Source organism: Cydia pomonella, chromosome 10 (assembly GCF_033807575.1).
Source record: "Cydia pomonella isolate Wapato2018A chromosome 10, ilCydPomo1, whole genome shotgun sequence".
NCBI lineage: Eukaryota > Metazoa > Arthropoda > Insecta > Lepidoptera > Tortricidae > Cydia > Cydia pomonella.
Window position 1 is genome coordinate 16,652,474 of NC_084712.1, and position 24,087 is coordinate 16,676,560.

The 24,087-nt window shown below is 36.1% G+C and overlaps 1 protein-coding gene across 1 annotated transcript in view; it reads left to right on the top strand.

Annotated features, from left to right (window-relative positions):
- The first annotated feature begins 20,637 nt into the window (after positions 1 to 20,637).
- LOC133522294 (guanylate cyclase 32E-like) overlaps positions 20,638 to 24,087 on the top strand; it is a 204,658-nt gene continuing 201,208 nt past the window's right edge. Inside the window, exon 1 of the mRNA XM_061857577.1 lies at positions 20,638 to 20,848. Within this exon, the coding sequence (XP_061713561.1) occupies positions 20,741 to 20,848 (108 nt within the window). The 5' untranslated portion in view covers positions 20,638 to 20,740. The remainder of the gene's footprint in view (positions 20,849 to 24,087) is intronic.

A 24,087-nucleotide genomic window follows, 5' to 3' on the forward strand; every position in this document is an offset into this window, starting at 1 on the left:
TCCGACTCCGATTTGATTCATTTTGATATATGTTATAGAGTAGTCTAAAATAACGGACACGTATTTTTTTTAGCTGCCCAAACTCAACCTGTTAGGAGAAAATGGCCTTCAAAGTACTAAAAAGTTACTAAATCTTCTAACTCCTATAGAAAGTGATGCTCAAGCAACTTGCTAGTTAATGGCTGGTTTGAGTATATGTTTGAAAGCAGCAAAAAATAATGAGCACGTGTTTTGTTATATCTGCTTAAACTCAAGTTTTCCTAAAAAAATACCTGTCTTTATGTGTAACTTTAGCGATAAGATATTATAAAACTTCGAATGTCGATTTTTTTAGGAAAAAATGAGTTTTAGCCGATATAACAAAACATATATAAAAATGAATCAAATCGGAGTCGGACAGTTGGGTACCCTTCCTTGTAAGTATAATGCTTTTGCTACGTTTTTTTAACAATATTACTTTTAATATTTTACACCTAACTGAAAATGTATAATTTTGCAAAACACCCTTTTACTTTCATCCTCCATTTACTTTATCCCTTTAATTGGCATTAATCCGGTCAAGTGATTAGATTATTAAATGAATAATTTTATATTTCAATTTACTTAATTTAAATTACGATCAAAATGTACTTGAGACTCAAAGCGGTTTATATCAGACATTTTTGCCCGGCTTTACCCTTCTTAGTGTAAGGCCTAAGTGGACGCTCGAAGCGGAGCGTTTGGCGGGACGTGCAGCGTGGCGTCGGGCTCACACGTCATTTATGTAGCGTTCACTAGGCCGTTCCATACGTTTGAATTTGTTTAATATGCACCTCACACGGCACACTCCGCTGCACGCCCAACTCGTACGTCCACCCAGGCCTTGCTTTGCAAGTTAGGTAAGGTAAAGGCGCCTAATACCGTGGTATTTTGATTTTTTTTAATGCTTTAAAAATGGGGTTATAGATCTTATCGGTATATAACATGATTAAAATCGACCAGTCCACATCCCTAAAAATACACACTTTTACGCACACATACAAAGCAGTGTAACCACCAAAATGGCTACGGCTTAAGTATTCAAATTTGTATTGAGATCAGACAACGTGAGGGGCCTTAGTAGAAATGTAATTAAATAAAACTAAAAAGGAAACCCAGTGGCAACACCAGTTGACTTGTCATAACAATCACTTTTTGACATTTCAATGTAAACAATGATTATTATTTTAAAATATTTCTGTATTAGACTAGTTATTTTTAGAAGAAAAGAAATATTAAACATCAAAATAAATAAAACAAAAACGTGTTTTAAACGCGGTTGGCCAAAATTTTATGTTGTTGGATTGGTATCTCATTTAAAGATTTTTATTTATGAAAAATCTGCCGAAATGACGGGTAAGTTTCTCTTAATACATAACTTAATTTTGATAAATCAAGGCATCGATGTACAATTATTGTTGAAATATGTAGTATTTTGGTCTAATTTATGTATTGGAAAAATTCGAAGTTAGATGAAAATATCCGTTATATATATTATGTACGTCACCGCCAAACGTAAAGGACGCACTTTTGCGGCAGAAGAAGATGGATGTATGGGTGTTTGCATCATGTGTTGACTGTTGAAGCTCAGTGGCGCCGTCAGTAAATTTCTACAATTTTATGAAAATTATGTACCAATAGGTTCACTGTGGAATATACTTAGGGAAAAAAAATAATGGGCCCTGAAGGGAAAGTATTAAGAGGCCGGTAACGATTTTACAGCAAAAATGTAAAATTTATAGATTTATTCATTGAAATTGTACACCTTTTGTTACGTAATATCTAAATAGCAAGTATTGGTTTCTATTAGCACGTCTTCTCATCTTGCCTTTTAATAATGAGGTCGCAAGCGTGCGTCCCCGGTAATATGTGACGAGAAGGGACAGTTTTTAAAAATTCATCAAAAAAATACGGTGGTAAATTATTCATAATGATGAATAAGAACAGTTTTAGCAAATATTGTAGATTGTTTAAGTATCAAAATTACGTTAAAAGACGATTTTAAGAGTAATTGTCACTTGTTTTGTAGTAATTTCGGGAAAAAATTGATTTCGTCTAACTTTCATTTACACTACTTCAAATTTATAATAACAAAAATGTGCTTTATTAAAGTTGAAGTACAGGATATGTATAATACAAAATTACCATTGTTAGCAGCCCAAACTTTACGAAATTTACAAATAAGAGCTTTAAAATTAATGCTTTACGCGCGTTTACCTAAACGTCCTTCTTCTGCCTCGCCATTTTCCCGTTACGCGGGGTCGGCTTTCCCAATCATGTGACGCCATTTGTTCCTTTCTTGGGTGTCTTGTTGGTGGAGTCCCAACACCTTCATATCCTTTTGGACATTCGTCATTCAAGTTGTTTGGGGCCTTCCATTTTTGTAGCGATGGAAAGACACTTTTTAACCACGTGATCGTCTGCACTGAAAGAAATGTTTGCATAACTGTAACAAACATTTTGGTTACTGTTTACACAAAAATTGGGACTTGCGAACTATGTTTTATATGTTACAAAACCGTGTTTGGCTTTTGGCTATCAGTGTTCAGTGGCTGGGTATACACTACAAAATAAGTTTTGTAAATTTATGCAAAGTTTATTTTCTTATAACCGTAGTTTAGTTATTTAGTAAAGTTACAAAACCAGTTCGGTTATTTTTTTTTTCAGTGTGGTCTTCTCATTACGTGGCCGTACCATCTTAGTCTAGCCTCAGAAATTTTATGGGTTATGGGAGCTACTTTGAAACTCCCCCTTATATGCGCACTTTGTCTCTATGCGCACTTTGTCTCTAAGGTTAACCCCGCCTGACCAGCGCAGCATACACATCTCCGTTGAATGTAGCGTCTGCTCGTGAGCATAATTTAAATTTAATCTCACAAATACTGGTACGAAACAATTACTGATAACTTACTGAATACGCAGGCTTGATCCTGCTCCCGTCTCCTCAATCACCTGTATATCTTTTATCACATTTTAAACGTTTTTAAATGTGCCTATACTTAGTAGTAATTTTGACCATGCCATCATTGCCATCACAAAGTGCTGTCCCACCCGTCACAAGCTATGAGAAGCATTTTTATTATTTTGTTACAAATTGCATAAATTATACAACTGCTTATTTCATACAATATCAGACACAATATATAAAAAAAGTTGCATAGTTTGTTACAATTTGCGAAGTGTACTAACCTAGCCGAGGAGGGGGGCAATTTGATGTCCCACCCGTCACACTTCTAATACCATCTAATTGTATTAATAAAGGCATTATATTTCTTTTTTCAATGGTGAAGTTTAAAATCATCATCAATCGCGGGAAACCGTTGGTTGAGGGCAGCGAATAACTAACCGTTCGTTCTGGAGATCTTTGGGGGAGGCCTTTGTCCAGCAGTGGACGTCCACATAAACGACCTGCTGAAACCAGGTACGTTCGGATATGCAGATGACACTACGGTTGTTGAAAGCTACATACCCAATTCACGAGCTAGTGGAGCCCAAATACAGTCACTCAGAGAGGCTATGGTCGAACGCATGAACGTGTCACTGAAGGCAGTGTCCGATTGGGGTGAAGCCAATTTGGTCTCGTTCAATGCTAGTAAGACCCAGGCGTGTCTTATCTCCGCTAAACGGAGTCCATTCCATCTGACTCCTACTTTCCGAAATGTATCCCTTCCGATAACCGACCATCTTGAGCTTCTCGGAATCTCGCTAACTTCGAAACTCAACTTCGGCCCGCACATCGAGTCGAAAGCACAGTTAGCAGCAAAAAAGCTGGGCATCCTCAACAAGGTGAGGCAGTATTTTACACCTAGGCAGCTGCTCGACCTTTACCAAGCACAAGTCCGATCGTGTGTGGAATACTGTTCACAGCTGTGGGATGGTTCAGCCAAATACCAGCTTGAGGCGCTCGAGTCAGTCGAGAGGAGAGCCAAGAGAATTATTAATGACGACGATTTGACGAATGCTCGACTTCAAAGTCTGGAGCATCGTCGCAAGGTTGCCAGCCTAACGATCTTTTATAGGATACATTTCGGAGAGTGTGCTGAGGAATTGCACAACCTTATTCCTCCGTCCCCATTTCACCATCGGACTACCAGACAATCGGCACTTCGGCATCGCTTCATGGTAGGTATTCCACAAATACGCACGAAGCGTTTCGCTTCAACATTCCTTATGCGAACTGCCAAGGAGTGGAATGCCCTGCCCGAGTCTGTGTTTCCGTATGAGTACAATCTGAATCTCTTCAAGGCTAGAGTAAATAGGTATCTCATAGGTAAGCGTGTTCCACCGTAGACCAGGGACCGGAAAACCCGTTCATTTGGCTTACCCGTTCGAATGGGTAACCCCTTCATATGATAAGCTAATCGTTTGGGTAACCCGTTCAACCGGTTACCCAACAATAATGATTAACCCGTATTATTCAGATTAACCTAATCGTAACAAGTGGTTACCGCTTACAGGAGCTGATTCGGTTTGTGTTTTGCGTGTACTAACCGGTAACCTTTCGGTTTAGGGTAAGCCTTACCCCTCTCCCGCGCCTTTCCCCCACCGCTGCGGCACCGCGGCAGAGATGGGCATTACGTAATTGATTCGATAGTTATATTGTAACTACCGACGTAATAGTACATTACGATACAAGTGCGAAAAATAGGAAATTCGAAACGAGTGGCGATAAATTAAAACACGACCGAAGGGAGTGTTTTAAATCGACACGAGTTGCGAATTACCTATTCGCACATGTATCGTACAACGTTTTACAGTACATATGGCCCTTTAAATGTTCGACACAGTAACATAATATGCTACTTCTCGCACTAGTGCTATAAAGTAGCCCCATATGTACTGTAAAAGTACTTTTCGTTAATGTTGACTTACTATATAGATGCTTATTTGTATCCGGTTTTAGTAAGATGGCGGCCACACACTTTGTCATAAAAATCAACATTTTTAGGTTTTAGGGAGTTCTGATTTCGAAAATGATGACGATTTTGGAATCCAAGATGGCAGCCATGCAATTTTTCATAAAAGTCGTCATGGATGTCGTTTTATACGTTTTAGGGAGTGCGGATTTCGAAAATGATGACCATTTTGGAGTCCAAGATGGCGGCCATGCAATTTGTCATAAAAGTCGTCATGGATGTCGTTTTATAGGTTTTAGGGGGTGCGGATTTCGAAAATCATGACTATTTTGGAATCCAAGATGGTGGCCATGCAATTTGTCATAAAAGTCGTCGTGGATGTCGTTTCATACGTTTTAGGGAGTGCAGATTCCGAAAAAGATGACCATTTTGGAGTCCAATATGGTGACCATGTACAATGACATAAAAATCGTCATGGATGTCGTTATATAAGTTTTAGGGAGTGCAGATTTTGAAAATCATGACTATTTTGGAATCCAAGGTGGCGGCCATGCAATTTGTCATGGATGGAGTCCAAGATGGTGACCATGTACTACGTCATAAAAATCGTCATGGATGTCGTTTTATAGGTTTTAGGGAGTGCGGATTTCGAAAATAATGACTATTTTGGCATCCAAGATGGCGGCCATGCAATTTGTCATAAAAGTCGTCATGGATGTCGTTTTATACGTTTTAGGGAGTGCGGATTTCGAAAATGATGACCATTTCGAAGTCCAAGATGGCGGCCATGCAATTTGTCATAAAAGTCTTTATTGATGTCGTTTTATAGGTTTTAGGGAATGCGGATTTCGAAAATCATGACTATTTTGGAATCCAAGATGGCGGCCCTGCAATTTGTCATAAAAGTCGCCATGGATGGAGTCCAAGATGGTGACCATGTACTACGTCATAAAAATCGTCATGGATGTCGTTTTATAGGTTTTAGGGAGTGCGGATTTCGAAAATCATGACTATTTTGGAATCCAAGATGGCGGCCATGCAATTTGTCATAAAAGTCGTCATGGATGTCGTTTTATACGTTTTAGGGAGTGCGGATTTCGAAAATGATGACCATTTCGAAGTCCAAGATGGCGGCCATGCAATTTGTCATAAAAGTCTTTATTGATGTCGTTTTATAGGTTTTAGGGAATGCGGATTTCGAAAATCATGACTATTTTGGAATCCAAGATAGCGGCCATGCAATTTGTCATAAAAGTTGTCATGGATGGACTCCAAGATGGTGACCAATGTACTACGTCATAAAAATCGTCATGGATGACGTTTTATAGGTTTTAGGGAGTGCGGATTTCGAAAATCATGACTATTTTGGAATCCAAGATGGCGGCCATGCAATTTGTCATAAAAGTTGTCATGGATGTCGTTTTATACGTTTTAGGAGGTGCAGATATCGAAAAAGATTACCATTTTGGAGTCCAAGATGGTGACCATGTACAATGTCATAAAAATCGTCATGGATGTCATTATATAGGTTTTAGGGAGTGCAGATTTCGAAAATGATGACTATTTTCGAATCCAAGGTGGAGGCCATGCAATTTGTCATAAAAGTCGTCATAGATATCGTTTAATAGGTTTTAGGGAGTGCGGATTTCGAAAATGATGACCAGTTTGAAATCAAAGGTGGCGGCCACACATTTTGTCATAAAAGTCATCATGGAAGTCATTTTTTAGGTTTTAGGGAGTGCGGATTTCGAAAATCATGACTATTTTGGAATCCGAGATGGCGGCCTTGTTTTTTGTCATAATAGTCGTCATGGATATCGTTTTATAGGTTTTAGGGAGTGCGGGTTTTGAAAATGATGACTATTTTGGAATTCCAAGATGACGGCCACGTACTATTTAATAAAAGTCATCATGGATGTCGTTTTATAGGTTTTAGAGAGTGCGGATTTCGAAAAAGATGATCATTTTGTAATTTATGATTTCATGCCGACCATGAAATATGTCAGAAAAATAGTCATGGATGTCGTTGTATAGGTTTTACGGAGTGCGGATTTCGAAAATCATGACTATTTTGGAATCCAAGATGGCGACCATGCAATTTGTCATAAAAGTCGTCATGGATGTCGTTTTATAGGTTTTAGGGAGTGCGGATTTCGAAAGTCATGACTATTTTGGAATCCAAGATGGCGGCCATGCAACTTGTCATAAAAATTGTCATGGATGTCGTTTTATAGGTTTTAGGGAATGTGGTTTTCAAAAATGATGAACCTCAACCATGTGTATCGTAAAAAACTCGTCATGACATTTAAAATGAGCTTAAACTCGATAGCATTATGGGAAGTCATCGATGAGTTCCATTGACAACTTCCGATTTCACTATCAGACCTTCGTCACCATGTGTATCGTAAAGAAGTCTTCAAGACATTTTAAATGAGCCCAAACTCAATAGCATTACTAGTAGTTATCGATGAGTTCCATCAACACCTTCCGATTCCACCATCAGACCCTCGCCACCATGTGTATCGTAAAGAACTCGTGAAGACCTTTAAAATGAGCCCAAACTCGATAGCATTACTTGTAGTTATCGATGAGTTCCATCAACACCTTCCGATTCCACCATCAGACCCTCGCCACCATGTGTATCGTAAAGAACTCGTCAAGACCTTTAAAATGAGCCCAAACTCGATAGCATTACTAGTAGTTATCGATGAGTTCCACTGACACCTTCCGATTCCACCATCAGACCCTCGCCACCATGTGTATCGTAAAGAACTCGTCAAGATATTTAAAATGAGCCCAAACTCGATAGCATTACTAGTAGTTATCGATGAGTTCCATCTACACCTTCCGATTCCACCATCAGACCCTCTCCCCCATGTGTATCGTAAAGAACTTGTCAAGACCTTTAAACTGAGCCCTAACTCGATAGCATTATTAGTAGTTATCGATGAGTTCCATCGACACCTTCCGATTCCACCATCAGACCCTCTCCACCATGTGTATCGTAAAGAACTCGTCAAAACCTTTAAAATGAGCCCGAACTCGATAAAATTATTAGAAGCCATTGATGAGTTCCACTGATACAGGAGATATGCACAGACAGCTAACGATAAAGTGACTATAATAGGAGTAATAGGTACTAAACAAAAATATACCAAAATCAATGCAACGCCTTGCCATATTAGGTAATTTGCCTTAAACTTTAGCATGTGTTTAGAAATCTACGTTGTGCGCTACTTGACTTAACGTACACTTTTGTTTGAATTAGCAATATTAGGTCGGCAAATTACAAAGCCTTTGACAAATACCGACTGCCGCCGCGCCGCGCCGCGCACTCACACGTGCACGAAGGGAATGGAACCGCCGTGTTTCGCGTCGGGCGCTACGTTAATAGACCATATGCAGTTCACGTAAAAGTTAAAACAGCTTGTTCGTATTTAATCAGCACTTGAAGCGGTAACCCTTTCCCGGGTTTTTAATATCGGTAAGCGCTAACCTGAATTAATTCAAATAAAAGGATTAGTTTCTTAACCGGTAAGCCAATCAAAAGCTTACCGAAATGAAGCGGTTTTTGTAACACAGCTTTACAATAACCCGGGTTTTTGAACGGGTTAGGGTAAGCGGGTCCGGTCCCTGCCCTAGACCGCATCATCACTTACCATCAGGTGTGATCGTGGTCAAACGCCTGCCTATCCTCCATAAAAAAAAAAAAAACGTCTTTCAGCTGAGACGACGAAGTTTAAAATGATTTTTTGGTTTTACGATTTATAATATTTAATACAAATATTGTAGCTGTCAGGAAGAAATAAATAAAAGTGTAAAGAAATAAAAACCAAACAAGTGCGTTGTTTAGCGGCAACAAAAATATATCATGTGTGAAAATTTCATCTGTCTAGAGTGTGGCTGACCAGAGACCAGGCTGTATCTCATGAACCGTGATAGCTAGATCACGGTTCATGAGATACAGCCTGGTGACAGACGGACTGAAGGACGGACAGCGGAGTCTTAGTAATAGGGTCCCGTTTTACCCTTTGGGCACGGAACCCTAAAAAGGAGTAAATAGTCCCACCCATCATAATGGAATGACACATATTAGAGAGATTAGATTTGTCCTCGACTTCCAATTAAAATAATAATAAAAAATGCTTTTATTGCTTTATTTGACTGGATTAAACTGGGAGAAATCCGAATTTCCATCTGTTTGGAGATCATTTTCCGCCCGGGGTTTGGGCATCGATATGCTTTCTCGTTAATTTGTTTATTGAATAACTTTAGGGTTCAACGACCCTTCGTTATCAACCCAGTTTTATAAAGTGCTGTTTCGAAATTAGGTCAATCATTATTTAAGTGCTCGCAGGCACCTGCGTTAATGAAGACGAGATTATTATAACAAATACTCTGTGAAGTAAGGTATTTAATTAATTAACTTCATTGTGAATATTACTGTTTTGACGACCGATCTGGCCTAGTGGGTAGTGACCCTGCCTATGAAGCCGATGGTCCCGGGTTCAAATCCTGGTAAGGGCATTTATTCGTATGATGAGCATGGATATTTGTTCCTGAGTCATGGGTGTTTTCTATGTATTTAAGTATTTATATATGATATATATCGTTGTCTAAGTACCCTCAATACAAGCCTTATTGAGCTTACTTAGTAATTTAGTCAATTTGTGTAATAATGTCCTATAATATTTATTTATTTATTTATTAAAGATAAAGATAGATTATTATTCAAGTAGGCATATTACAATGCGCTTATGAACTTCAAATAAATCTACACCGGCTCTAACCCTACACCTCTGTCCTGAGAAGATTTCAATCCCCCCTCATTTCACGGCGGGACACATATTTTCAAAACATTACATTTTATAATAATTAACATGCATTAAATAGGAAAAAAAATACTATTTAGATAATTATAGAAATCATGCAATTACATACAGTAGCTAATTTTCTTTATAGAAATTTGATAAAAAAAAAATGTCAAATCAAATCATACAAATACGAAGTACTACGTACTTTCAGAAAACATGTCGAATTCATACAAAAGGAAAATAATAATAATAAAGAACTGAGAATATACAGTATAGAAATCTGACAGATTGCTATACCAACAAAAAATATTTGATGTGCTTTCTTACCTGAGCTGTGTCACATATACAATGATTTTACATATTATACACATAATACAATGATTTTAATTGCTACTTGTTTTTACAGTTTCTGGTTTGGACCATGCATGTTTGTCTGTCAAGTAGTCCTCGACTCTGTAATAAGCAGATATAGAAGTTTTTGTGTGCTTGATAAAATGAAACATCGACAAATACGTTATCGATAAGTCAGTCATAGATTAATAATTAAAAGATGTATCCTCCACTTGCTGTAAATTACCAAGAAATTTCAAGAATGCAAATCAATTCCAAATGGGACCATAATTTATTGATTACATATATTTAGTACTTACTTATATGAATAAAAACGTTAACTGTAGAATACAGTGTCAAAAAATAAGAAAACTACCAATGGGTGTATCAAAGAAGATATCGAACGTGTTGTGTATTTCGCGGTAGCTATCTTTTTAATAAATATGTATTGTAAAAGAGACGTCATAATTAAAACAATACATAAGTAAAAACGAGACGACTAGTTTTTGTCACTCGCGCGTAATAGTTAAAGAGTTAAGTCCAACCATTAAGAGTAAACTGTACAACGTCACTAGGTAAGTGATTGACCTATATAGTCAGTTTTTTCAACCACTATTATGTTAATTTTGACGACGGAAAATGACGGATAATATGGTAAATATACATTTTAACTCGATATTAAAAAAATAAAATTCAGTAGGGGAAAAGAGATTGAAACCAGAAAGCGGGTAAAATTAGATAGCTCTCTATTTCACATTATAACTTATGCTGACTTTCTCTGGCAAGTTATATACAGTACCCATCCAATAATATGTCACCTCCATGTTTTTACGGTAGAACTTTTTTATACATATTTGCAAGTGATTTCCACCTCACTACTGTACGTAGTCTAGTAGTAGTCCTTTGTGCGAGCGATAAGAAAAATTGGTGTAGGTAATGGTTTTTTCTTAAAAGTTTTATAAAAATATAGTCAAGTCAGGTCAAGTCAATATGTTCTTTATTCAAATAGGCCTAGGAACAAGCACTTTTAAATTGTCAAATTTTACAAATATCATCTTAATCTAAATAATATAATAAATAAATAATATTTTTTTTTTTATAATTATTATAGTTATAATATTCAACTGAATTTCTTATTAGATCTGTTTTAGTTATATGCACAGTCTCATATAGTAATTAAAAGTATTTCATTGCAATATTCATCATATATTTGTATAAAATGACTAGTAAAATATGCAATCTACAAACTAACCCATATTGCTTACTCTATACATAACAACGTATATGATTCTAATTTAGAAATAACAACTTTAAAGGAGAGTATAACAGAAGTAGAATCCTTATACTTTTTTTTTGTGTTTATGATAATAAAATGTAATTTGGCACGATACATGATTATAATTTTATTTTATTGCTTATTTTATTTTCATATACCTAACTTAATTTAATGGTAGTTTTTGAGAAAATGCAGATAGTCCACTAGATTAAGTTATAACTATTTGCTCACCGTTGTGTATACTGTTCTATCTAGCACTTAGAATATTATACTTGGTTACAGTTTTCTATAAAATCTACGTATTTAGGTCTATCTGGGACTTAGAATATTATACTTGGTAAAAAAAAGTGTCTGACTCACTGTAAAAGTCACTGTATGTGTGAATATGATCATCCAATTTAAGTCATTTTTTTGATTATTTTTTAAAATTATATAACATGGTTTTAACGCACCATATTTTATTTTATTTTTGGTTGCATAATTAATCTATATAAATTTGCATACTTATTATTTAGACACATTTTGCAGATAGAATCATATTAGTTTTATAGCTTAATAATTATGTAGAAAGTACCAAATAATAGTAAAAGTATATTAGATGTGTTATTTATTCAATAAAATGTAAGTAATAAAAATGTAAACTTGTTACTAAAACCTTACATATCAGTCTTGATGACGGAAGGAGCAGTAGGAGCACGTTTTAACATTGTTCTTACTTATTTACCTTATGTTTAACTATCACATTGATCAATCTTCTTTAACTTCACATGAGTTATCACTTATCAGTCTTTCTGACAAAATTATGTATTCAAACAAGTCTTTTCGAATGCATAACATTAAAATTAACAATGTCTCATAATAAAAATAAAAACAAACATAATATTCTTCTCCTTGGAAAATAAGTGAAATAATAAAAGACATGTTCTCAGCATAAACATAATTATCTTTATAAAAAGACACAGAAAATAGAAATAACAATCTAATCGTCAAAAAAAGTTAAGCAATCTTCTGACTTAGGAACTTCAATGATTAATATTTGTACTTTATCCTATAACATTGATTAATATTCATTAGAATTAAATTGTTAGCCTTTCTGACAATATTAGAATAATATATGTACTTAAAACTTAATCTTTTTTAAAACATAAAAAATTGCCTCACCGCTGAAAAAAAACCATTATATTTTTATATTAATGGCATATATCATATTGGACTTTTTTGCGATAAAAGATCCAATATTAATTTTTTTATCATATTCATACCACGACGGTGGCACGCAAGCATACGGCCCGCCTGATGTTAAGCAGTCGCCGTATTCATGTGTTATGTTTGTTAAATTGCGGTATTGTCTGACTAACTTTGCTCTATCACGCTTAGGGATTTGGTTTTTGATACACCACTCTCCATATAACTTAAATATTTTTTTAAAATTTTACGTCAGAATCAATATATTTTCGCGAAGAATATTTTCTGACCAAATGTGAATCAACGGGTTTAAATGAATTCAAATGACGGACACATTCTCAATCATTGCGTCAGTTATGAAAGTTCTATGATTTGCATGCCTGCCCCTATTATCTGTGATTTTTGAATCACTGTGATCTTTTTCTAATGATCTTTCTAACCATCTTTTTACTTATGCCTAATGTATTCAAAAACATAACCTCACATACTTTGATTACAGTACTTCCAACTGGCATAGTGTATTGGAATGTAAAAGAACGCCTGAACCAGTAGTGTGCCGCATTTTAATAGCAGTAAATTGTTTTGCAATTAAAATTCCATTACAAAACATGCTGTGCTAAAGACCAGTATCTCGAAAATATTTTCTTCCTTAGCATATCGGGACATTTTTCGTAGCATTTTAGTTTACATTTGCAAGGAGATTTTATTTTATTTGCCTGTCTTAACGTCCATCCCTTGATGCGTAAGCTTCACCTAAATTTCATCTTATTTTTCGAACGTTTTCTATCCAACTTTTTTCATTTTTACTCCTTTTTTTCCAGGATTAGTTTTTTTAACACCCTTGCAAGATCTTTTTTGTGCACAGCAATCTCATTTAAAGAATACATAGATAATGAATCCAAACGGAGTCGCTTGGGTTTGCGATGGCCTAACGTTTATTCTTTAACGGAGATTTTTTTCTTTAACATTTTCTTTCTAAAATAATGCTTTTCAGTGTCACTTAAATCGGAAGGCATTGGCGTCTCATTAACACATCTTTCGGGCATGCTCATAGGGTTTATAATTATAGAATTAATTGGACTCTTAAGATCAGAAAAAAAAACATTTTGCGACGGACTGTTACTACCTATAAGATAATGCGTTCGTTGACTGGAGCGAGTATTTAATTCTGTCGAATAAAACGGACGATGATGGTGGTGCAGTGACATTCAAAGAAGGATCCCTAATATTTTTAAAATTATTAGTATTCATACTAATAATTTTGTAGCCTGTCTGGAACTGTATTTGCTAACTGGGGTGACAATGGGTGTAATGTATCGGCAGCATTTTCAGAGTTTTGGTCTATATTTTCAGTCTCCAATTTACCTGGCTCACTAATACAACAACTCCAGCTCGTTGATACTTTTAAACATACTTTCAGCTGGACTATAGTCAGAGTTATCAACAACAAACGGGATGGAGATTTGATTTTCAAATGGACTTGATATGCTTGTATTAGTGGAATTCGTATCTTCTGGCTCCTCAAACTTCTTTATAATTCCTCGCATGATGCTCCGTCCATCCTTCGTGCTGACTCTGAAAGTCAAATACCATGCATATTAAAAGCAACATAGATGAAGCTTATGCGTATATTTAAACGTAAAGCTATATTAGTGGTGCAAAGTAAACCGTGATCAAAATAAGGATTAGCTATACAACAAAGCTGCTCGTATAAAATCTTAATCTGTGATAGTTATTTTATTCTACATAGCATAGCATTCAAACATAATATTACGTTTAAATACGCTATTTAATATTTAAATTAGCACTTGCAATGACAGATATGACTATTTTCAGTGTGTCCAAAAATAAATTCAAAAAGGTAAATAGCTCTAAGTGACTGATTATATGGCGTAAATAATTCTAAGTAGCACATAGATTTACGTACTTTGTTCACTACAGCTATGATAGTAACGTATATTACGTATACAGAGGGCCTACCGTGAACCACGTTCGACGTGTTACCTCTCTGTCGCACTTGTAAATTCGCACGTACGTGGAACAGGGAGGCAACACGTCGAACGTGGTTCGCGGTAAGCCCTCAGTTCTCAGTGGCAGATATTTAGTCCTGTGTAGGTACGTAGTTCTCTTAAATAATACTTTATACGTATGTAGTTATATGTGTCGCATCGAACACTTTACACATTTTTAAACATATAAACAAAAAATATAAAGAAAACGTAAATAAATATTACATACCTCTATTTATTTAGGTCGATATATTTAGTTCTGTTTCGATGCAATCCGTACCCGCTTTTTGCTTCTGATTTTAATGATTCCAACCTTTTCGCACGTTTCTCCGTCATGGTTAACAAACTTATATATTTGTAGTAAATTGATCGATCGAATAAATTCATAATTAATATTTATTAATTATTTATTTTAAGATTAGTTTTATTTATTTTTAGATTTAGATTTTAAGTTTTATATGTATTATGTTGTTATTCCTAAATAGAAATTGTGTCTATATTATAAAATATACTCTAAAGTATATATTATAATAAATTCAACAAAATTCTTAATACAAACTCAGAATTAAGACAAAAGTAACGTAATAACATTTTAATATTCTCTAGAAAACGATCGAAGCGTTCACAACCCTTGACTAGCCGATCGGCCGCGAACTGACAATGAGTGCGAGGTGGTAAATAACGCTCCGAGCGCGTGAGTGAGTGAGATGGCATTCATCGCGTACGGTTCGATGGCACTTGGAATAGTGTTCCTATATGCGTCATTTAAAAATCTATACTAAGTGATATTTTAAGAAAATGTTTATACCAGGTTTCGACTTCTAGATCATTATGCTGCAGCTTACGTAGGTCGAACATTTTACACGGTACGTTGTTGTCGTCGACATATTCATTCACAAAAACACAAAGGTTATATATTATGGGCCGGTACTTGTAGTACAGATGGAGGACGTTCAGTAAGCCTGCAAAGGACGGATCATGATGCCCTTCGTTTATCGGGTGTGTCGAAATAGAAAAATAAGTCTAAGGTAAATAGATCTATTTTTTTACTACTTTCATCACGTTAAAAATCAGGTACCTGTTTGAAGATATACCGGGTGGAACAGAACGAAGGACTTTTATGCAAACAATAGTTCGTGCTTCGTGCTTTATTTTTCATCACTTTACTATGTTAATATTTCTAACCGTTTTTGACATACAGCTTGTTAAAAATTAATGCAAAAATTTGCATGTTTCAACCCTAGCAATTAAATCCGATGACATCATCAAGATCAAGACTAAGTATTTCAATCAATTTTTCGTGTTATGGCTCCATCAAGGTGTTGATGATTCTGCCAATGTCGAGGTTGGATAAGACACGGCTAGTATATGAATCTTATCATAGTACGATCATAGACAGTGTTCAGTCTAAGTATTAGTACCTTTGTAATAAAGTCTTTTTTTAGGGTTCCGTAGTCAACTAGGAACCCTTATAGTTTCGCCATGTCTGTCTGTCTGTCTGAGGCTTTGCTCCGTGCTCGTTAGTGCTAGAAAGCTGAAATTTGGCATGGATATATAAATCAATAAAGCCGACAAAGTCGTACAATAAAATCTAAAAATTTAATTTTTTTTAGGGTACCTCTCCTACACAAAAAGTTTCCCCTTCATAGTAAAAAGACGTACACCCACAGTTCATCCCTTGGTTAACTATCTACCATACTTTAAGCTCCAGTTTAGCTTATTGTGACGGAAGAGTAACTACGGAACCCTACTCTGAGCATGGCCCGACATGCTCTTGGCCGGTTTTTTCGTTTGATGATTGAATAAATACTATTGACAAAGTGAAATGCTTTGACATAATGTCACAAGTCACGTTTAGAACTGCCACGGTTAGATGCTACAAGTTATTTAAATTAACTTTATTGGAGTGCAATTATAATGTTGCCGAGGCTTTACACCAATACCGAAACAGGCGCGCACCAGCCCGCCACCATATCCAACAAGCTATGGACCGTGTCATTAAAAATCGTTCCATCACACTACGAACGGGCCAAGATGACCAACGGAAGACGCGTTGTTTAACATGCAGTTAGATTTGAGGAGAGAGTTATATGCTACTTCCAACGTAACTCATACAAACACAACGTACAAACGTAACTCGTACAAAAACTCATTCATTCCGTGGAAAATTTTCGTCGAATTTTTCATCATTAATATAAGTGATGTCTGTCTGTCTGTGTGTACTACTTCACGCTTAAACCCCTGAACCGATTAAGATGAAGTTTGTTATGGAGATAGTTTAACTCCGGGGAAATAACATAGGTTAGTGTTTAACCTGGAAGTCATCCCTTAAGGAGGAGAAAAGGGGGGTGAAAGTGGTATAATTGATATACATCAAATATTAATATGTGTTCAAATTTATTGTTTGCCATTCAGAAGGCGTTACTGGTAAATTATTTTTTAAGTGTCGTTTGAGCTGTCTCTCAAATTAAGTATAAAAATCTTCAAGCAATCAAGCAAGCACAGATCGGACGGATTCTTGGCAACATTAATCTCAATAACGTGGGCTCTCATATCATATGCATGTGACAGACGTGGAGAGATTATTTATATGATTTAGGTATATATTTAACTATATAGGCACTTAGGTATTTATAAATTAAACGTCAGAGATATTGGGCGGTCAAATACGAACTGGTTTATTTATCGAGCTGTAAGTAGAGTGAACCTATTTGTTGACATTACATAATCGGGTCGTGACGTCACATAATCACAGGGCGGCTATCACATGCATCCATAACCATAAGGTAAACGTACTAGTACTTGACATGCTAATGCGCAATATATGACACCCTGTTATCACCTCTAATGACAATGACTTAAGTTTAAAGATGACATGTACTGGGCCCGTAACGAGCACTAGTACGTTTACCTTACTTAAATAATAATAATAATTTAGCCTATATACGTCCCACTGCTGGGCACAGGCCTCCCCTCATGCGCGAGAGGGCTTAGGCTATAGTCCCCACGCTAGCCCAATGCGGATTGGGGACTTCACATATACCTATGAATTTCTTTGCAGATGTATACAGGTTTCCTCACGATGTTTTCCTTCACCGAAAAGCTGGTGGTAAATATCAAATGATATTTTGTACATAAGTTTCTAAAAACTCATTGGTACGAGCCAGGATTTGAACCCGCGACCTCCGGATTGAAAGTCGGACGTCATATATCCACTCGGCCACCACCGCTTACCTTACTTAATATTATAAATTCAAAAGTAACTTTCTATGGCCTCTTCCTACTAAGAAGGTGATTAGATTTAGATGAAATTTGATATGGAGATAGCTTGAATCCCGTGGAAGGACATAGAGTAGTTTTCATCATTCTTTAAAAGGGTGAAAAAGGTTGGAGGTTTGTATCGAGAACGAATACTGTTTTGAGTATAATATATATGGTCTTGAGAGAAATTAATTAAGCTTACTTCTTCCTGTGGCGCTACAACCCTTTGTGGGTCTTAGCCTCCTCTACTTACAGTGCTTTTCCATTTGCTCCGGTCCTCCAACTTGTGTACTTTCCCATTTTTTGAAGATCCCCTTCCACGCAGTCGCACTGTTTTTTTGGCTTGCCTTGTGGTCTCTTTTGTAGGGGTTTCCACTTAGTTATTATTTTAGTCGCCCTTGAATCCAACATTCTTTCTCAGTGTGGGCTGCATTCGGGTTGAAACATGGTTGAAATATTGAATTAGGAACTAATATTTTTTTAGTGAGGCACATGGAACTTTAACGAATGGCATTGTGTTTAAATACGAGAAAGTAATTTAATGCAAAACGTTACTGCATAATTCATCCTTAAGTTTGTTTACGAATATTTTCTAAATGACGAGAGACGTGCAGGTTTGCATACTTGCATTTTCATTCAGGGGTTAAAAGGAGTTGAAAGTTTATAACAAGGTCGAATATTTTTATATTAAACTTCTTAGAAACGCAAAAAATGCTATTTAAGTGTTTTTAAAAATTCATCCTCTTAGTGCTTAAACGGGGTTGATAGTTTGTAATGGGAAAGGGTAATTTTATAAAGACGACAATTGAAACATCTTAAAGGGCATTAAGTCAGAATAAAAGCAAAGTGATTTCAAGGTTTTTATAAATTCGTCCCTTAAACTTGTTAAAAGGATATGAAAGTGTGTATCCGGAACAAAATATTGTTTTAGTGAGGGACTTGAAACGTCGTAGATAGGTTTTCGTCAAAATACAAAAAAGTATTTCTCTGAGAATATAATATCTGCGGTTGCGTCTAATTGGTACGTCTTACTTGTCATACATTGTGTATGGTGTTGGCCGACATATTTTTTGAAACGGACCCAAAACAGGTATAAATAAATTGACCGTTTTAAAAATTAACTCTATAAGGGATTAGAGGAAAGGGGTTGTAATTAAATAATATTTTTAATAAAAGTGAGACTCTGTATAAAGTTCTTATGTTAGATCATAGATATAAGAACTTTCTATGATCTGAGTGTTAGATACATAAGAAATTTCAAAACTTTGTAAATGGATTAACATCTTCAAAGGGCTTGCTATAGATCCGTCCACGCTAAGTTTGCACCCACTTCATAGTTGCAATGAATGGGAGTGCCGTACTTGACGTAGACATTTCAATTTTGTGAAGCGAAGTAGTGGGTAAAAGCCTTTTTAGGGTTCCGTAGCCAAATGGCAAAAAACGGAACCCTTATAGGTTCGTCATGTCCGTCTGTCTGTCCGTTTATGTCACAGCCACTTTTTTCCGAAACTATAAGAGCTATACTGTTCAAACTTGGTAAGTAGATGTATTCTATGAACCGCATTAAGATTTTTACACAAAAATAGAAAAAAAAAACAATAAATTTTGGGAATTCCCCATAGAACTGAAAACTCAAAAAATCTTTTTTCGTCAAACCCATACGTGTGGGGTATCTATGGATAGGTATTTAAAAATGATATTGATGTTTATAATATAATTTTTTTCTAAACTGAATATTTTGCGCGAGAGACACTTCCAAAGTGCTAAAATGTGTCCCCCCCCCCCCCCCCCCCCCCCCCCCCCCCCCCCCCCTGTAACTTCTAAAATAACAGAATGACAAATCTAAAAAAAATATATGATATACATTACCATGCAAACTTCCACCGAAAATTGGTTTGAACGAGATCTAGTAAGTAGTTCTTTTTTAATACGTCATAAAATTAAAAATAAAATTCATCAAATCCATACGTGTGGGGTATCTATAGAGAGGTCTTCAAAAATGATATTTAGGTTTATAATATAATTTTTTTCTAAACTGAATAGTTTGCGTGAGAGACACTTCCAAAGTGAAAAAATGTGTGCCTCCCCCCTGTAACTTCTAAAATAACAGAATGAAAATAAAATATATATATATATATATATATATGATATACACTACCATGTAACCTTCCACTGAAAATTGGAAAATTGGTTTGAACGAGATCTAGTAAGTAGTTTTTTTTAACTATTAGTCTATAAGAGTATCCTAATGCTGGTCAAAGGTATCCCATCTTTCCCACCATTTGGTCCTATCCAAAATATTAAACGAACGAAGTTGGGGGCAAAGACTAAAAGACTAAGTTATAAAAGTGTGTATTCGGAACGAAATGTTGTTTTAGTAGACTTGAAACGTTGTAGATCCCGTAGGTCAATCAGTATTGCCAGCGTCGCGCGACGTCCAATCAAACGTAATTGTTTCGCTGCGAGAGCGGGGTCTGTTTGATTTTGGCAGTTTGGTTTTTTAATTTTCACGTTTATATGTTATATTATATACCTCTCTCTCCTCGGTTTTTAACCTCATTATTCTTAATGCACGTTATTATTCTTCAAAGGCTCTATGGCTATACTCAAAGTAAAACGCTTGACCTTTTATAAAAGAAAAATCTCTATTTTATTTTCGGTACCTGCCTAAATTGGTATGGAATTTTGTGAGCAAATACAAATGTGATGTGAGCAAAAAAAAGTGATAGTTCATTTGTTTATATTTTTAAGTACTTTTCTAGCAAACCACGTTGCATATACACGTAAAGTTAACAACATATATAAGTAGATAGTGACGGCCAGTGGTCAAATATATCACACACCTTTGTTACCATAGAAATATGAATGTGAATTATTTGGCCACTTTGGCCGTCATTAATTATTTGATGCTGACTGTAGGTACGTAAATATTGTTAGACTAAGAGTGAGTCAAATTTTTTAACGTTGATTTGTGATTATTGTTTCAGAGTGATGACTCAGATGCGAGACTTGGGTGTTGTGGCGTTTTTCGGCCCCGATGACACGTGCCATACTGAGGCGAAGCTGGCGGCAGCTTGGAACCTACCGCTTATATCCCATGTAAGTACTTGCCATTAATAATAAGTGCACACTAAGATACGTTATTAAGTAGGTGTGCTGTAGGTATTTCGGCCCCGATGACACGTGACACGTGCCATACCGAAGCCAAGCTGGCGGAGGTTTAAAAATTCCCGCTGCATTTTATAATAAGTGAAGACTGAGGTAACTTAGTTGTACCGTTTCGGGTTTGATGATGCATGCCATGTCGAGGCGAAACTGGCAGCTTGGAACCTCCTGCTTATATTATATATGAGTACAATTCTTTACAGTCACTCTTTGAATACTGAGCTAAGTTAGTAGTTTCGTTGTGCCGTTTTTCGGCCTCGATGATACATAAACATAATGATGCCCAGTGGCCTGGAAACTCCTATTTATTCCATGTGAGTAATAACTTTACACACAGTCATTATTAGGATTCCAGACCTATTTGTGCTGTTTATCGGACTTGATGAAATTCGTCAGATAACCATAATAACAGCTTGTATTGTCATACATAATCCGTTCATCAATATTCCGATCCATTAATTCGGTTGATCGATGTTATAATATAAACATTCTTAGTACATATAACATAAAAAGTAAAAAAAAAAAAATTAAAAACGTTCAATAATTAATATTCAAATTTAATAATAACATTAAGCAATTTCATTGGAGCTGGAGCGCTGGTGGCCTAGCGGTAAGAGCGTGTGACTTGCAATCCGGAGGTCGCGGGTTCAAACCCGGCTCGTACCAATGAGTTTTTCGGAACTTATGTACGGAATATACCATTTGATATTTACCAGTCGCTTTTCGGTGAAGGAAAACATCGTGAGGAAACCGGATTAATCCCAACCAGGCCTAGTTTACCCTCTGGGTTGGAAGGTCAGATGGCAGTCGCTTTCGTAAAAACTAGTGCCTACGCCAAATCTTGGGATTAGTTGTCAAGCGGAGCCCAGGCTCCCATGAGCCATGGCAAAATGCCGTGACATCGCGAGGAAGAAGAAGATTAAGCAATTTCATGTCTAAGAAACAAAAATAAAATACCAACTGAATTCAAATGAAAAAAAAAACCTAATATTTCGTTTTGTTATGAATACTATTGTAACGGGGTATTTTACCATGTAAATTTGTTTTGTTTACTGTACTCTTTTACTGAATACACAGTGAGTACACAGATTGAATAAATAATGTGATATCACTCTGTAGCTGTACAGGGAGCGAGGACGCGTATCAAACATCTTAAGGGATATTCTGATTGTAATAAAAAAAAATTGACATGTTTTAAGAAATGGCTTCTATCAAATTTATGATTCGCCTATGTCAATAGTGGCTTATAGAGCAAGACGTTCGGTGGTTCATTTCATTTTTAGCCTCCAGTCGCCCACTGCTGAGCATAGGCCTCTCTTCGTGTACGCCACTTATCCCGGTCCTGGGCCAGTCGCATCCAGAAGTGTCCCGCGATTTTTGTCAATGTCATCCACCCAACGAGCCAACGGACGCCAGGCGCTTCTTTCATCCGAAAGCGGCCACCAATATGTCAATATTTTAGTCCACCTGCCATCACTTTGCCTGGCAACATGTCCCGCCTAATTCCATTTTAGCTTGGTAATGACGTCACCCACGTCTCGCACCTTGGTGCGCCGTCGGATCTCGACATTCCCCACTCATGCCGAGCATGGCGCGCTCCATGGCTCTCTGTGCTACTTGTATTTTATGCACAGCCTGCTTAGTGAGAGTCCATGTCTCGATTGTCTTGGCACCGTATGTCATGGTGGGCAGGACACATTGATTAAAGAGGCGAGTTTTCAGGCATTGTGGATTCCTATTTATCATTTTTTGAACAACAATGACCCGTTTTTAGAGCATGAGAAATGAAAAGAATGTTTAAACTAATTTTTTAATACAGTTGCTCAAAAAGTGCTACTTTACGGAGCTGTTTAGCGTGCGGAAACTTGGATTTCGCGAACTAGTGCTTTTTACTTTTCCACGTGTTCCAATTCATGACTACTTATTGATGAGTGTTAAAGTTAGTTTCCTTTAAAAGTCTTAATGAACATAAAAACCTACTGTAAATGTAAGAATAATAAAAATATACATATAACATATTTTATTACTTACCTCTTCATCATTATAACATGATTATAACACGTTTATTTTTTAATATTGAATATTCAAAAACCGTTCTTAATAAGTTGTCGGAAGAGAACGGAATAGCTGCCGAAACGTCTGTCAAAGCAGAGGCGATTTTCTGACTGCAAGAATGTTTTAAGTTTCCAAAGGCAACATTCGATATTGTTTTCGTACAATTTAAACACACGATACTCTAATAATTGTAAATAACGATACTTAGGTAATAATAGTATAATATTTTATATTTACAATTGTTTCTATCTTATAGAACATGCATAAAAAAGTACTTGTTGTTTTTCTTATTTTTTCGCAACTGTATTAAAAAACGTCGTTTGATACAGGTACGGAAATGTCATTCTTCATAATACAGTAGGTACATAAGTAATGACATACTTTCCGCACTAGCATCGAAATGTACTATTTCAGTAGTTGCACACATCCACGTTAGTCCTTTCAACAAATGTGCAAAAAAAACTTGACACGACTTCCCCGCTTTGAAATTCAACAGGAAATTTCTGATTGCATCAACAGGTTATGAATTTGATCTTGATTTATTATGTATATAATTTCTGGTTGAAGAATTGTCATGACAGATAATATCCATTACACACCCAGATCAAATTCAACACCTGTTATTACAATTAGAATACGCCTCGTATTTCTAATAGATATACTTGATAAATCTGGAACACAGGCGGATATTAAAGTGGAAAGTTACATACACGAGAAGGTAGCTTCCGTTTAACTCGCAAGAGCATGGAATTTACTTTTAAACTGAATTGCTTCTTGATGAAATCGGAATTGAGTTCCGTACGACTTTGAGAAGTTGTAACATGTTGTGTTAAGGTCATCATAGATTTAATGTTTGGAGGGGCACGTAACGACTAGTCAATTTATTTCTATATGTCCGAAGGCAGCGCACGCTGCTGGAAAAAACAAAAGCGTAATGTTAAAATGACGTTGTATTGTATTTTTGTATAGGTATATCGACTGTCTAACATATTGCCACGGCACTGATTGCCGCGGCATTATAACTAATGAAAGTCTATTTTAGTGTTTAATGTTTTTTTTCATCGTTGTATTTTATCTAATAATTTATGTTGTACCATTTAACATATCGTCGTTGCGAT